Source organism: Blennius ocellaris (assembly GCF_963422515.1).
Source record: "Blennius ocellaris genome assembly, chromosome: 22".
In the NCBI taxonomy this organism is placed as follows: domain Eukaryota; kingdom Metazoa; phylum Chordata; class Actinopteri; order Blenniiformes; family Blenniidae; genus Blennius; species Blennius ocellaris.
This window is the reverse complement of record NC_137671.1, coordinates 2,937,236-2,953,854: the sequence shown is the minus strand read 5'-3', so window position 1 is coordinate 2,953,854 and position 16,619 is coordinate 2,937,236. Positions and strand designations below refer to the sequence as shown.

General features: G+C 45.3%; 1 protein-coding gene across 5 annotated transcripts in view; it reads right to left on the bottom strand.

Moving 5' to 3' along the window:
• Positions 1–4,410: 4,410 nt before the first annotated feature.
• The window catches only part of sfmbt2 (Scm like with four mbt domains 2), a 48,702-nt gene continuing 36,493 nt past the window's right edge, over positions 4,411–16,619 (bottom strand). For 3 of the 5 annotated variants that reach the window (XM_080518179.1, XM_080518181.1, XM_080518180.1), the window contains 7 exons: positions 16,274–16,341; positions 12,301–12,440; positions 11,886–11,995; positions 10,297–10,714; positions 7,142–7,420; positions 6,192–6,326; positions 4,411–5,017 (listed from right to left, as the gene is read on the bottom strand). In XM_080518179.1, coding sequence (XP_080374305.1) covers positions 4,877–5,017; positions 6,192–6,326; positions 7,142–7,420; positions 10,297–10,714; positions 11,886–11,995; positions 12,301–12,440; positions 16,274–16,341 — 1,291 coding nt within the window. In that variant the 3' untranslated portion in view covers positions 4,411–4,876. The remainder of the gene's footprint in view (positions 5,018–6,191; positions 6,327–7,141; positions 7,421–10,296; positions 10,715–11,885; positions 11,996–12,300; positions 12,441–16,273; positions 16,342–16,619) is intronic. The other 2 variants (XM_080518182.1, XM_080518183.1) reach the window with 1 other exon arrangement.

Sequence of the window (16,619 nt, the reverse complement as noted above, 5' to 3'; positions counted from 1 at the left end):
CCACGTCTACTCACACCTGCCTACACACACACACACACACACACGCACACACACACACACAGAACCTTCATACAGCAGTATTTCCTCACACTATTTGGCCGTTGACTCTTCAGTAGTTTTCCTCTTGAAAGTCGTTTTTTTGTTTTGTTTTTACAGAAGCTAAAAATTAACTCATTTAAATCCCCCTTCTATTTTCTTCTTCTCGAAGTTGACTTCCCGATAAGTCCACTTCTATCTATATTCCAGTGTCCATACTCCTGATACTTGACGTTATTTGGATATTTAATGACGTATAACCAGTCGGACGGACTTTGAGTGGCGCCGATTAGAAAATCCCTGATTATAAGTGAGGAAATGAAGCAACGGCGAGTTCTTTGTTTCTGTGTTTGTTTAGTTTGAGCTGCAGCTCGTGGTCATTTTTGTCAGTCAGATGAATCTTAAGAATATTGTCAGCGTTGTGGCCGCTGGCCTCGGGGGGGGGGGGGGGGGGGATCAGCGGCCTCCGTGTCATTACTTCCCCCGGCCTCTTGCACTGTTACACCAACCAGCTCCATTTACTCCTTCACCACATCCATCAATCTCTCCTTCGCTCTTCCTGCGTCAACTCCCAGAATGCAACGCCAAGAAGTGGAGCAGCTCTGAAAGATGCTTTCGGACACCCTGGTTAATTTACCTTTCTCATCTGTTCTCACTGGTGTTCGTCTCCTGCAGTCGTGGAGAAACTTTTGAAGGTCGTGGCCCGATTAAAAATCCTGAAGTCTTCTGGGGTCCAAACTTGATATTCACAATCTGATCACCATGAGAAACAGAGGGACTCCATGTTGACACGGGCGAAAGGAAATAAAGTGTATTTGGAGTGATTACAGTCTAGAAATGTCCCATTCATACTGACAGGGTAGTTTAAGGTCAGTGGGGATGTCTTCCAATAAGAAAAGGAATTCTGAATATAGCCTTTTTAAATCGATGCCAAACACAAAATTCATCTTTTTATGAAGTTATTGTAATTTACCTCTCACTGTAAGCCCATAAATTGAATTTTCTATACGTTATTTCCACCCGTTCGTGGTTCTAGTCCTCACTACGTGTGGATTCGGGGTTTATAAATACACCCGATCCGTTCGTTGCTCAGTCTGCGTCTTAACGTCGGTCTATTTTCAGGCACAAGTTCAGCGAGCGTGCGATAAAGCTGTGTGAGAAATAAAGTTATTGTTGCTATGGTAACGTCCGTTTTGAAATGCGCTGCAAGGGAGTGGGTGCCATCACAGGACGTGTGCGGTCTCCTCCCCGGGGGCCCCGGATCACTTCCTGTGGTCGCCGTTTCACTGGTTTCTAACATGTTTCTGTTGGCGTTGTGGCGAGTCACAGCAGATCGGAGGCGATTAAAACACGAGAGTCTTCAGCCGGCGTTGCAAGAGTCTCTCCAGCGTTCCCTCGAGCGCCATCACACCGTGTTATTGATTCAGGTGCAGCGTCGATAGCAGTTGTGATCGCTCGTCTGGTGTTTTACCAACGACTTGATTACTTGTTGATCTGTTTTGTTAATGTTGACGTCTGTCGTCAGGACAATCTCACTTATCTTTTCCTCTCGAGCTCTCTGCAGATGAAGTATGAGAAACTTTGTGTGTGTGTGTGTGCATAAACAGATTCAATATATAGAAACATGTCGGTATAAACACACACACACACACGTGACTTACTGGGCCATTAGGCTGACCTACATTCCTTCTTCTGAACTCAGTTGAACTGATCTCTAGTCTTCACCTGGCTACAGTCTGACCCCGAATCGCCTTCACATGGGAATCAATTGATTTCCTTAGAAATGGACTTTGATTTTTGTCATCACGGCGACACAAGTCCTCGTGGTTTATTGTGCAATCGCATGTTGGTCCCCACCAGTATAGACGACACACACACACACACACACACACACACATAATCGTACACAAAGGTGGAAAACTGTTGGTTTTGAAGAAGTCACTATTATACAGAAAAAAAAAAAACATACTTGAAGCAGCGTTTTGAAAAGTGGCACCTCTAGGGCGTTAATTGAAATAAAATGAAAACAAACTTTATAAGTTCAATAAATAAACCGTGAATGTCTTCAAAGTAAAAATTCCACTCGGTTAAAAAAAAAAAAAAAAGGTGGATTCCAGACAGGAAAGACTGTTTAAGACTGACATGATCCAAAATCAATAAGTTCACGATATGAATAATCCCAGTGGTTCCACTGTGAGGAAGCAAGAATTACTTTACTGCCACTCACTCTAACTTTAGCGAACATTACTGGTTATGATGAAGCGGCTGAAACACGACTTTTCAGTTTTTCCTCGTCCGTCATCTGTTCTAAACTCATTGAAAGAGTAGAAAATGTCTTTTCAGCCTTTCCTTCCTTGCTTAAGTCGTTGCTTTTTTGCATCCTTCGTTCTCTTCTTGCTTTGTTTGTTCCTTCCTTCCCGATTTTCAAAATTTGAATTGATTTGAAAATCGCCGACTCATCAACTCCCTTTGTCACAAGGATGTCTAGATTCCTGAAACGTGGTACCGTTTGATGTTACGTGAATCGATACTCGGTCGTACCAACGGAAGTCGCTCGGTTCCTGTTATTTCTAGATGGAGCAGCATCCAGCTCCAGGTTGACGTGTCCAAAGAGAAAGCGACCCCCCCCCTCGCTGGTTTCCTGAAGACGATGGGAGTCGTTCTTCTGTGTGACCCAACAAAAAAAACAACGAAGCTTTCTGGTTTCAGACGTAGGTTTAAAGGCGGTTTTGCATCCGGAATGGTATTTTCATCATGTTTTCCCTTTAGATAAGAAAACATTTCATGCAAATGTACATGTTCCTGAAAGTTAGAAAAAAAAATGCGAATAAATTACTATTTTGGAGCTTTAAAAAAAATTACTAGTTTTATGGTCGTATTACTAGTTGTCTGGAAGGTTTTCTAGTCGTATTAGTAATTTTTCAGTCATACTGCTAATTTCCGGGTAGTACTAGTTGTTTTTCAGTAAGACTAGTTCACTAGTAGTACTAGTATTCTAGTAGGGCTACTAGTTTTCTAGTACTACAACTAGTTTTCCAGTGAGACTCATAGTTTTCCAGCAGGGATGTTGGATTTCTGGTAAAACTACAATTTTTTTACGAGGAATAATTGTTATCTAGTAGAAATACTAGTTTTATGGTAGGACGACAGGTTTTCTATTGTCGCTATTAGTTTTCTGATAGTACTACTAGTTTTGTCATAGAAATAATAGTTTTTATTAGTACAAGTTCAAATTATATGTAGTATTTGCTCATTTCTAACCTGGTCGTTGAGCAGTAAGACGTCTCGAAGTAATGTAACTATGTGGAAATATAAAGTAGTGTAATTGTCTGCTTTAATGTGGCGGGGAGGAAATGAATCAAAAGAAAAGAGTCCTGACATGTCTGAGAGACTAAGACGAGCTTTGATCGCCTCTTCGTACGACTCGATCTGCTGAACCGTCGCGTGGAAGTGAGCTGATTAGAACATCGGCGGCGTCCAGCGGCTGTTTACTCCTCGCCTGTCATCACTTAGTTTGTATTCAACCGAGAGGAATAAAGAAAAATCATGCAAAGCAGACGTTTGATATGGGGTTGCCAGGCAACAGTATAAGGTAGCTTTTACTGAGAGTGACTCCATTCAAAGTGTGTGCGTGTGTGTGTGCGTGTGTGTGTGTGTGTGTGTGACGCAGCCTTACCTCCAGTTGTGTTTCTACACCAAACAGCCATCACGGTAGCAGAAGGGGGTAATCACTGCTATTTTGCCAACGCGAACCGCCGCCTGCCGATAAAACCCAACGCTAACGGCTAATAGAGTTCCAGTGTCGCCGTTGTTTGATAAACTGGAGCCAGCAGGTCACTTTATTTCGACTTTCTGCCCCATTAAACATAAAGATGTCAACACAGTGCTGTAATCAAACTGCCGGCCCGGTTTAGAACTTTAAGGCCTGCGTCCCACTTCTCGTCAAAGTCGCAGTTGGAAAGATCCGTTAATACTTTGATTTGTATTTCTGACACGAAGTGTATTGATTCTTTTGAATGCTGTATATTTACTGGAATTTTTATCATAATCTTCCAGTTTGAGGAGCTCCCTTTTCCAATTTTGAGCATCATTTTTTTTTTTAATGGCAAAAAGCTCAAAGTAAAGCTTGAGTTTCGTCGCTTTTAACACGACGGTTAAGATTATATAAAGAAAGAAAGCTTCAAGGGACACTGGAAGTAAAGTGATTAGCTTTACTGTTCACTTCATGTTTAAAAATCAATAAGATGAACGCTAAAAGTAACTTGTAATTCATTTATAGTTATTTGTATTTGCTGTTTCTAATCAAAATGTTTTAGTTAATGTGTGTCTTATCAACTGAAATACTCAGTGAGAAGAAAAGCGTGCGATCAAAAGTTAAAAATCAATAGAAATTTATTTTCTCACATATCAAAAATATCTGCAACACGTTTGCATAGATGGACACAAAGTCGCTTCCATGATTGTTTCATGTTTGTAACAATGAGAAGAAGAGAAAAAAAAACCAACAACACCATCATCTGGATCCTCCTGCTTCCTGTTTGAACTTCATACCGATCCTACAATAGAGCTCTCCAATTACTCTCTGCACGTCCAAATACATAGATCATTCCTCATAAATAGGGATCACAATAAATATTCCAAATATATTACTCCTTGGTTTTTGTTAAATAGTTATCCAATATACTTTTTCAGGACCGGTTACAGTGGCACAAAAGAGAAACTTCTTCTCCAACTTAATCGCTATGAGGGGAAATCGATCACAAACAATAAGGGAGGTAAGAAACAAGAGTCTTCAGAAACGAGTTTGTCGTCTTCTCCGCGGGGGGGGGGGGGGGGCGCCTCAGTTGGCGAACTGTCTGTAAAAGGCCACCTTGACGCGCTCGATGTGGTGACACAGCTTGATGGCGGGTCCCAGCTTCAGGTCCATGCACTCCTGCACGGTGGGCAGGGTGAGCAGCAGCAGGGCCTGGCCGTCGATGTCCTGCAGGGGCGGAGACACACGGCAGCTCAGCGCCTCGTCGCTCACCTCATCCTTATGGGGTCGTATTTTTTGCCAAAATTCTGAGCGAGCGGTGGGAAAATTTGAGCGCAAAAAAATGTATTGTGCAACACTAATAGCATTTTGAGGAAATATTTAAATTGCGCAAAGAAAAACTTGACATTGCGCTCAAAAATAATTTCTGCGCTCAGATTTTTCGTCTGCGCTCAACCTCTCTCTCTCTCTCTCTCTCTCTCTCTCGCTCGCTCAAATCTCTCCACCTCCGCTCAAGTTCTGCTGTGCAACTCGCTCAAAATGTGCAAAGCCCAAATGTGACAGACAGGGTTGTCCACCAATCACAGACATTGGGGGCGGGCGTTGAATTCTGATTGGTTACTTCGGATTCTGGACGTGCCTCATAACCAACGAAGAAGAAGAAGAAGAAGAAGAAGAGGGAAAAACAAACTGCGAGGGAAAACATGTTGTAATCCAGGATCATTATCTTTAGTTTTCCTTATTTCTGTTTTCCCTCGCAGTTTGTTTTTCCCTCTTCTTCTTCTTCTTCTTCTTCTTCTTCTTCTTCTTCGTTGGTTATGAGGCACTTCCAGAATGTGTTTTGTTTTCTGTCAATAGCCTTAAGTCTTCTGGACTTCCAGTCTCTTTGTTTCTTTTTCCTTTCTTTCTTTTTTTTATCATTGTTTCTTTAATAGAAATACACATTTTAACTCTCATCTATTATGTTCTATTCAGTGCTGTAAAATAATTTCTATTTGAGCGATTCAATTCTTTTCTGCGTAACTTTTTGGATCACTTTATTTCAGTTCAGCGCAAAATATTAGATAATAAATGTGACTTCTTCCGTCTCCAAAACACAAACTTCCTTGTTAAAATCATTTCAATCGAGCTCATGAAGCAAAATCCAGCAGTAAAATGTGGAACAACTTTGGGGGGGAAATAAAAGACAAATTCACATTAATATGAGTTTGTTTGTTTTTTTACAATCTGCTGGTTTGATTTTGTATCTGTATCTGTGGCTCAGTTGGTGAAGTGGGTTGCGTTCCATCCAAGAGTTGGTGGTTCGATTCTCCGTCCGGCTTTCAATGGGAGTCATTGGTATTCATGTCATGGATCACATTAGTGGCTGAGACCAAACAAGACGAACGAAGAGGCTGTTTACCTGCTCCTGGAAAATGTTGGCCAGAGACGCGCAGTCAGTGGAGGTAATGAACCGGACCACTTCGTCCACGCTCCACTCCAGAGGGTTCCTGTCCAGCACCAGCTGACCTTCCTCCTCCTCGTCCTCCTCCTCCACCTCCACACACAACACACATCACACTATTACTATTCAAACAAAAAAAAACGTCCTGTTAATTTCCCTCTATAGCTGAATTGTCTGTTTGCTCCGATCCACACTCGCTTTTATCCACTTTTTCCTAATAGAGCGACGCACTATTCACTCTGCCTGCGTTACTCTTTTTTCTTTTTTTAAACTCTTTATTTTAATTTTTCCGTTTTTCTTCTTGACAGTAAACACAAAGAAAGAACAAAACAGCAACACCAACACAATTAAATGAAGAAATAAAAAAAATTGCACAGAAAAGGCAAACAATTAACAATAATAATAATAATAAAAAATAATAAATTGTGCTCACATTGACAATATTAATAAGACAAGGTCATTTAGCCTAATTTATTATTATTATAATAATTTATTATTTATTTATTAATTTTTGCTTAGAATACATCAATTATCTATTATTTGTTGTATTTGTTTTGTTTTTGCTTGTTATTAATTAACACTTTTTGCAGTTTAAGCATCATCAGACCATATTCATGAGGGGGGGGGGCGTTACTCTTTTATTGCACTACTTTTATTTCTGCAAAAAAAAGCGACAAACTGACATGAAAATAATTTTAGAGATATGCTTATTAAAGCCCCGTCTCTATAGCAATATTCAGTTTCACTACAGAAACGAGCAACAGCACCCACTAGTGGCCCAACATGAACGCCGCATTGTTTTCCGCATCTGTTAAAAGCAGTTTTCAAAACGTCGCCGTGTGGAGGCGAAACTATTTCCGCGGAGAGTAATTTGCCGAATTCCCCTCGTCAGTCGCCTCGTTGGTCACCTTCACGTCTTGTCCTTTGGCCGGCTGGTACTTGTTCTGGTTGCTGGCGGACAGCGAGCGGGTGGACCTCCGGCGGCCCCCGGGGGCCTCCCGGCTGGCCGTGGCGCCCGCCGCCCCGCCGCCGCCGCCGGCCCTGCGCAGCGCGGCGGTGCGGCGAGGGCGGCTGCCGGCCGCCTCCACGGACGAGGCGTCGGTGTGGTCGTCGCGGGGCTCCGAGCTCGTGCCCTCGCTGCCCGACTGCAGCGGCGTCTCGTCGTCCTCGTCGCCGTCGTCGCTGTCCTGCGGGGACAACGAGCGGCGTTTACGTCTGACGGAGGACATGAAACCTCAGAAAGGAGGTTTTAGCCCTTTTTTTAATCCTTTGTTTCTTTATATTGGTCATTTGTGATTCTTCATCACCACCTGGACTAAATTACATTGATACTTATATTATATCATATATTTCATATAGCATATTGCATGTACATATACATATATTTATACATGTGCAAGTACACTATTACCATTGGTATTATTATTATTATTGTTATTATTACTGATATATATATATATATATATATATATATATTATTGCTACCATTATTAGTAGTACTATACACGAGTATTATACACTATTGCACATTGTTATTATCTGTATTATTATTATTATTATATAATGCCTACTTCTAATGGCTCTGCCACTGCACCTTACTATTTATTTATCTTGCTTTTATCTCCTGCTTATTTCTAAGTGCCCATGTTCCGTTCTGTGTTTTACTTTGTCTTATACCCAGATACTTTTACATTTTTATTTTGTACTTTTGTTTCTATTCTATCGTATTTTATAATATTGGTATGTACCAGATTGCTGCAACAAAACAATTTCCCTTCGGGGATGAATAAAGTCATTATCTATCTATTTTAAAGTGTTTTTCTGCAGTTTTCAGGATTTAGCCACGTTGCCTAAACTCCTAATTTAATGAATTGTATTATTTTTCTATTAGCATTCAAATGAATATTTCCAACTCGTTGCAAAATGCACCTCCCACTTCTAAACTCTTTTATTGCCCGTTCCATCTTCCTTGAGCCAGTAAATTCTAAAAAAAGCTCCTTTCAACAACTGATACATTCTGTGGTGAGTTTCTTGCTTCTATATCGTCTTTTTACGTTTCACCATCTTTGGTCTGTTCCGCGCTTCACTCTGCGTCTGAACTCTGGACTTTTCCACACAGCTCAAGCTCTTGACGTCACGTTGTTATCTCAGCTCGTGCCTGTTGCGTCGCCTCCTCCCTGACATCCACCCTCCCTGACACCCACCCTCCCTGACATCCACCCTCCCTGACATCCACCCTCCCTGACATCCACCCTCCCTGACATCCACCCTCCCTGACATCCACCCTCCCTGATACCCACCCTCCCCGATACCCACCCTCCCCGATACCCACCCTCCCCGACATCCACCCTCCCCGACATCCACCCTCCCCGACATCCACCCTCCCCGACATCCACCCTCCCCGATACCCACCCTCCCCGACACCCACCCTCCCCGACATCCACCCTCCCCGACATCCACCCTCCCCGACATCCACCCTCCCCGACATCCACCCTCCCCGACACCCACCCTCCCCGACATCCACCCTCCCCGACACCCACCCTCCCCGATACCCACCCTCCCCGACACCCACCCTCCCCGACATCCACCCTCCCCGACATCCACCCTCCCCGACATCCACCCTCCCCGACACCCACCCTCCCCGACACCCACCCTCCCCGACATCCACCCTCCCCGACATCCACCCTCCCCGACATCCACCCTCCCTGACATCCACCCTCCCTGACACCCACCCTCCCCGACATCCACCCTCCCCGACATCCACCCTCCCCGACATCCACCCTCCCCGACATCCACCCTCCCCGACATCCACCCTCCCTGACATCCACCCTCCCTGACACCCACCCTCCCCGACATCCACCCTCCCCGACACCCACCCTCCCCGACACCCACCCTCCCCCCTCCCCGACATCCACCCTCCCCGACATCCACCCTCCCCGACACCCACCCTCCCCGACACCCACCCTCCCCGACATCCACCCTCCCCAACACCCACCCTCCCCGACATCCACCCTCCCCAACACCCACCCTCCCCGACATCCACCCTCCCCAACACCCACCCTCCCTGACACCCACCCTCCCTGACATCCACCCTCCCCGACACCCACCCTCCCCGACATCCACCCTCCCCGACACCCACCCTCCCCGACATCCACCCTCCCCGACACCCACCCTCCCCGACACCCACCCTCCCCGACACCCACCCTCCCCCCTCCCCGACATCCACCCTCCCTGACACCCACCCTCCCCGACATCCACCCTCCCCGACATCCACCCTCCCCGACACCCACCCTCCCCGACATCCACCCACCCTCCCCGACATCCACCCACCCTCCCCGACACCCACCCTCCCCGACATCCACCCTCCCCGACACCCACCCTCCCCGATATCCACCCTCCCCAACACCCACCCTCCCTGACATCCACCCTCCCCGACACCCACCCTCCCCGATATCCACCCTCCCCAACACCCACCCTCCCCGACACCCACCCTCCCCGACATCCACCCTCCCCGACACCCACCCTCCCCGATATCCACCCTCCCCAACACCCACCCTCCCTGACATCCACCCTCCCCGACACCCACCCTCCCCGATATCCACCCTCCCCAACACCCACCCTCCCCGACACCCACCCTCCCCGACATCCACCCTCCCCGACACCCACCCTCCCCGATATCCACCCTCCCCAACACCCACCCTCCCTGACATCCACCCTCCTCCGCAGCTCGCAGCCGTCATCGGTGCAAACAAAGAGCAGATTCTGAGCTAAAGAGTTGGGCGAGGTGACGTGGGGGCTGGTGGGTTTGTGGCGCCGAGGTGCGGGATGCTCCCTCAGATTGTGTTTCCTGCACTTTTTCACTTTTCTTTTTTTCTTTTTTTAAAAGATTCGAGCATCTGTGTGCCGGAAACACTCGAGATTACAAGATGGACTTCAGAGTGAGGCGTCTATTTTTAGGCGGCGTATACAATAAGTCTCTCCTCCCGGGGGGGGGGGGCGTGTGCATATATATGCGGCAGTAACGGTTTGGGTTTGAAGGCGGAGGGTAAAAGCGACGTCTCACCTGCGGGGAGCCGGCGGGAGTGTAGTCCACTGCAGACGAGCGTCTTTTCTTCTGAACAAAGATGGATTTCCTCTTCTTCCTGCGGCGTGCCGGCTTGGCCACCTCCCCCTCGGCCGCGTCCTCGCCCCCCGCCGGCTTGGCCAGCCGCCGCCTCTTCCCGTAGTAGTACGCTGCAACGAGAGACAAGGTGGAGCTCCGGACCCCCGACTGGTCTCTCGGCTCGGCTCGGCGCCTCCACTCACTGTATTTGGTCTTGGTCTGGACGGAGCAGTTCTCGGGACACTTGTCGGCCACCAGGACGGGGCCGAAGAGGTTCCGGCAGCACTGCAGCTTCACGCACACTTTGCGGCAGAACTCCGGGATCTGGTCGGCGAGGCGGACGATCCGAATGGTGGAGCGATACGTTTTCCCTTTATATCTGGGTGGACGGACACGAAGAAGGAAACACTGAAGGAAACACCTCAAGGCTAACCTGTTCTGTCCACGTCACCTTGGGTCAGGTGTAGGGATGTAGGGATGTAGGGGTGTAGGGGTACTGCCACATTTAGACAGGAGATACCCTGAGTTAAAATCGATCGCCTGTGTGGTGAGACACTCGGAGCTCAGAGACGTTGTTGGTTCAGTGGCTTCAGATTTGGTGAACTATTTTGTTTTATATGTCATTTGACCCAAATGTAAAGATAAACTCCGCCACCATAGTGGTCGGCCTCACCAACCTGTTTGCAGAGGCTTAATTTAGGCAAAATTCATCGTTACTGGGTGCATATTGTGATTTTATAGTGCAATTTATGTTAAAACAATGAAGGATAAAATTGCTAAAATGTTAAGAGTAATGATTTTTGGTTGAGTTGGATAAATACATTTATATAAAGACTAAAATGAATAAATATGTTTATGGGTCAAATGCGTTGTAAAAAGTTAAGACTTTGATTAAATGGTTAAAATAAGTGCGTCAAGGTACATGATTTAATTTTACAAATAGAAAACATTTGAGGTTGAAACACTGGTAAATGGCAGATAATTCAGTTAAGAAATTAATTAATAAAAATGATAAGCAGCTGAGAAATGCAGACTTTACACAAACCAACCCCCCCCCCAAAAAACAAAACAAAAATAAAACGGCATCAAATATTGAAAGGAGGTTGCGAGTGGACTCTGAGACAATAAAAGTCAATAAGTCAGGACACGTTTTAATTCAGAAGCCAGCGGCTGGACTGGTAAAATAGTGCTGTAATAACCTTTAAATTTAAACTTTTACGTTTTACACGTGATGGAAATGTCTGGATTTTCCCCCCAAAACCCAATATTTGAGTATTTCCTTTTAAATTTTCATGCTAATTTGGCCGAGTTGGAGCCTCTTGTGAGCCGGTTTTGTTCTACACCCCTGCAAAGGGGGTGTCAAACCCATGTTTAATGAGGAAAATGTGAAATATGTAGGATTTGCAAAAGGTTTGATCGTATAAGTTGCATGTCGTGGTTTAGTTCTGAAGATACTTGCAGGAATAGAACAGCACTTCAGTCTCCTATAGAGGAGAACGGTGACTCATATATATATATATATATATATATATTTTAAATATTCTCCTCACTTGGCTTTGAGGGTCTCCTCCTGACAGTCCCAGCTCGGGTCCTCCAGCTCCTGCAGCTCCTTCAGGACTCGTCCAGGCTTGTAGGCGGCGTTGATCAGCATGCTCAGCAGCTGGAGAAAGAAAAAAAAAAACAACAACGCCTCCAGGTTCAACACTTCTTGAACACACACACACAGACACACACAGACAGACGTACATGCATGAAGCGGCGTCGGAAGGAGAAAACGCGGGGATAACCTCTCGCACACGTGCACAAACATTCCCCCGGAGAAATCAGGAGGCTGTTTGTTAAAGTAAACACACCTGACAGACGGGTCGTCACAGTGAAGTGAAGGCACTGCTGGGAAGCAGCAGGTGGTTAACTAGACATCCCCCCCCCCCCCCCCTGCTTTGATTAACTGCCCCCCCCACCCACCTCTTTGAGGACCAGCGTGCACTTCCCGGGTCCGACGGCCTGCGGCAGCTCTGCGATGCGGCCCTTGTTGAGGTACGGCCCCGAGAAGCAGCGGTGGTTGACGAAGATCTTGGAGCAGCAGTAGCGTCCGTTGGCGACGCCTGGAAGAGAAAAGCAGCGGCAGAGGTCTCGTTTTGTGTTTTCCTTAAATCCGTCAGGTTCGTCTTCTCTACACTGCGGGAAAAAAAAAGGGACTTTTAAGAAAGTACAAAAAGCCTGAAGTCTAGGATTTTCCTTTTACCTTCAAAGAACAAACCTCTTTGTGAGCAAATTTAGCTTGAGAGAATTTATGTCATTTTAAGAGTGTGCCTAACTTCTAACTTATAAGTCATAACTCATTGGCTTATATTGAACGACACTGCAAAAATTCCTCTGCAAAAAATAAGACAAAAATCTACTAAAACACGTAATATAATAAGCAAAATTATCTGCCAACCGAACAAGAAGATTTTCAAAAATAAGAATATAATTCTCGCCCCTTATGATCCAGCATCTTGAAAACAAAATTTTTGGACTCAAAACAAGTTTTATTTTCATGTTATTATTTTAAAATCTGAAAATAAGAAGATGAAAGGCCAGTTCAGGTCCTTTGATCGCGGCTCAGTCGTCTTAAAATGAGAAAAATGCTTGTTTTAAGCCAAACGGTACTTTAGTTTACTTTATGGTAATTAGTTTTTAATATTCAACGCCAAGACCATTCTAGCTAATAAGAAAATAAAGTAATAATCATCTTAAAACTAGAATAATAATCTTAGCGGACAATTTTGTTTTAAGCAAAAATGACTTAATAGTGAGAAACAAGTAATTTTTCACTTAATTTTAGAAATATCTTGCCTCGATTTGACTTTTTGCAGTGTATTATGACTAATAACTAATAAGCCACAACTTGATGTACTTCACAATTTCTCATTTGAAGAAATTACCTCCAGATTAACGCTCAATCATTGATTAAAAACCTTCCCCTGATCGAGAACCACCGTGGTTCTCCTGGATGTGAGAACTTTGGAGGGTTCCTCCCAACAGCTGACCACAAACTGCTTTTTTTTTAACCACCCGAGAGAGAAATCTCTCTGAAGGGAGGAGGACGCTGTCAAAACCAGACCTTGAAATCATCACTTTCATTTCGTCTCGCATCGGCGACCGCAATTCCACTTTCGCCTGCTTTAATAAGACCGTCCTCGGAAAACTCCGGGTCAGACTGAATTCATGTGCCGGGTTCGTCCACCACGGCCCGCGTCACCCCCGTTTGGTCAAGAAAGCTTTTTTGGCTAAATACACTTCTCACTTTTACTCTATTTTCTTCATGAATTTCTTACGTTTTGTTTTATTGCACTCATTTTATGTGCAGCACTTTGTGACTTTTATCTGTGAAAAGCACTTTATAAATAAACTTCACTGACGTACGTTGCCTAGTAAACCAAATGCATTGAAAGGAAACAATACTGACTCCTGAAAGACGAACGGAGGATTTAACCCAGAGGTGTCAAAACTCATTTTTTTTTAGTTCAGGCTCCATATAAAGTCCTATTTTGCCTTGACTGGTAAAATAGTGCATTCTTTGTGGTGGTGCCAAGTATACGAGACGGAAATGTCGATATATCTGCAATTTGTAGAGAAGATGAGTCCAGTGTCAGAGACGTCAGACCTCGTACACACATATTCCACCTCCAGTACAATATATTGCAAGATAAAAATGCTCTATTGTAACAAACCTTTTGATCTGGATCGCCACCTAAATGTAACGGGTTCTTCCTTTGCTCAAACTGCACGTGTACCAATTGCTCCCAGCAAGACAAATCAACGTGGATCATTACATAACGTCCTCTGCGGAGGGAATAAAGGGACTTTTAATGAAACCTTCTGGTGTAAAATACAGCGAAATATCCAGGAAGCTTCTCCTAATAGCCGTTGCATTGTGGGTATTTTTTTTTTTTACAATCTCACCCCGACAGCGTGGCTTTGAGGCTCATGCTAGTCTATGATCTTTCACCGACATGTTGTGGCCTCCACTCTTACGACAGGCGTTTAAAAAAAACAACAACAAAAAAAAAACGTTTTCTTTGATATTTTTAATATTGTCTTGGCGGATTGGAGCCGTTTGACACCCCAGGTCGAGATAATATTTATCCTCCTTCTTCTATACCTCCAACACAGGGTGGGCTGCTGGCTGCACACACACACACACACACACACACACACACTGAGAAGTCACCAGGTCGTAACAGATTCGATCAAAAACCCAGCTGAGTCGAGTTATTTTCAACATTTAGCCACATTTGGAAGTGAAAACAAAAGCGCCACACCCTCCTTTTGACTGCGCGGCACACAAAGAATGCTGAAGTACCTGATTCCCGCTACTGTATCCAGGAAAAGAAAAAAAATGGAAAAATGAAACTCGCTCTGCGATTTTACCGCACGTTTTCACTTCAGAACCCGCCCGCTGGCGATTTGTGTGCAAAACCTGTGTTTTTACATTCAGGAGGAGCCCGATTCCCTTTTGACGGCACTTTAATGTTGATTAAATGGAGAACGCTGCCGTTCTGCCTCCCGATGCCGGTGGGAGGAGGATTCCTCTGTTTCCAGCTGATAAAAAGCCAAACAAGCCCACGGTTCTACTCCCATCCAATCTGATACCAGGGGAAAATGTTCCAGCTCCCCGATAACGGCCCCGCTTCTTGTGCGACACTCAGCCGGCGCGGGAGAATAATGCCGCACATGTGCATAAGTAACGCATTGTTTTGTAAGAGAAGATACAATAAACCCTTCAGCCGGGAGGAAATGAAACAAAGAGCAAAATGGAGCCGCGGGGACGGACGTTTGTTTCCACTGCAGGACGACAAAAACACGTTTTGTACCGCAGTGTTAAAACTGTAACAACATAACTCTATAACTGGAATATAAAGAGTATATTTAGGATGGATAGTACCAGACTCAAAATGTCTCACATCCTGGATAAAAAAACAAGATAGAATTACTGAACTACAACAGCATTAGCTTCCTCCGAAGCTAAATGAATGTCGCAGCGTGTTGGTGAATCTCTCTGCAGACCAGATATTAGAGCATTAGAGATCTCAGCCTGACACGACGCTCTGCCACATTCAAAAGTGTTTTATTTTGGTACGGGGCCAAAAAAGCACAAATCACTGACTTTATACACGTCATAGTGTTTTGGTTTTGGAACAAAGGCTGTTACAGCCCCATAAACACATATTTGAAACATCTGAAAGATTATGTATGTCTTTCTGGATAATTTTGTAAATTCTGACATCTCTACTTGTAATACAAATCCCTTTCTTTCTAGCAATCCACAGAAGAGAGCAAACAGATGATCACTATTGAAAGATTAGCTGAACTTGCCAATGGATTTCATGTCACACAGTCGCTGAACATTTTGAGCATCTGACTTAATACTGCAGCTTTTTATTTTTTTTTGTTTCGTTCTGTTTTTCTGTTTTCCTTTTTTTTTGTTTTTTTATGTCCTTTTGTTTTTGCTTTTGTCATAATTGTTGTGATTACTTTGGTTTTTGCTCTGTTGTTGCTCAGGCTGGTTTAATCTCATGGCAGTTGGAAAATATTGAGATCACTGTGATTACTGTATTATTAAAAAGAAAAAAGAAATGTATGTAGCGCTAACAAGGGTATTGTATGTTTCTCCCCACCAAGTCTCTCTCTCTCTCCTCTCCTCCATCCTCCAGCACGTGCAGGACAAGCGTTTACTATCCACATTTCCACAATCGACGCCCCAGCGTTTCCAAAAAGTTCCACCCCAGGAGCCTTTTTTCAAACTGCTGCGACTGCAAGTGACTCGGAGCCCCGCCGTGGTGAAAGCGGACGACCAAAGTTTTTTGCGTAAACGACCGGAACCACCGGCTGGTGAGGAGAGGCTTCACCGATCCCCTGCGGCGGTGTGTGGTGTGATGTCGCTTCCTGTTACCTGTCTCCACGGCGACGGGCAGGCAGTGGTTGACGGGCGTCGTCTCCGCCGGCAGGGACGGGGCCAACCTGGAGGGACACGAGGCGATCAGTAGTGAAGGTGCAGCCGGCCCAGCTCGTCCAACAGGAAACGGCGTAGCGTTCGATCCGCTAAAACTATGGACTGATGGGAGGATTCCCCCCCGGACGGTGAGCGACGGGCCTCGCGCTGCGACCAGAGGTGTGACAAAGTGCTGCCCCAGACCTCATATTTCTCCTGCTCACTGACCTCCCCCTCCCCCTCCCCCCCCCCCCCCCCCCCTTCATACTCCCGGGGCTTCGCTCGCCGCCAACCGGAGCAACAAACT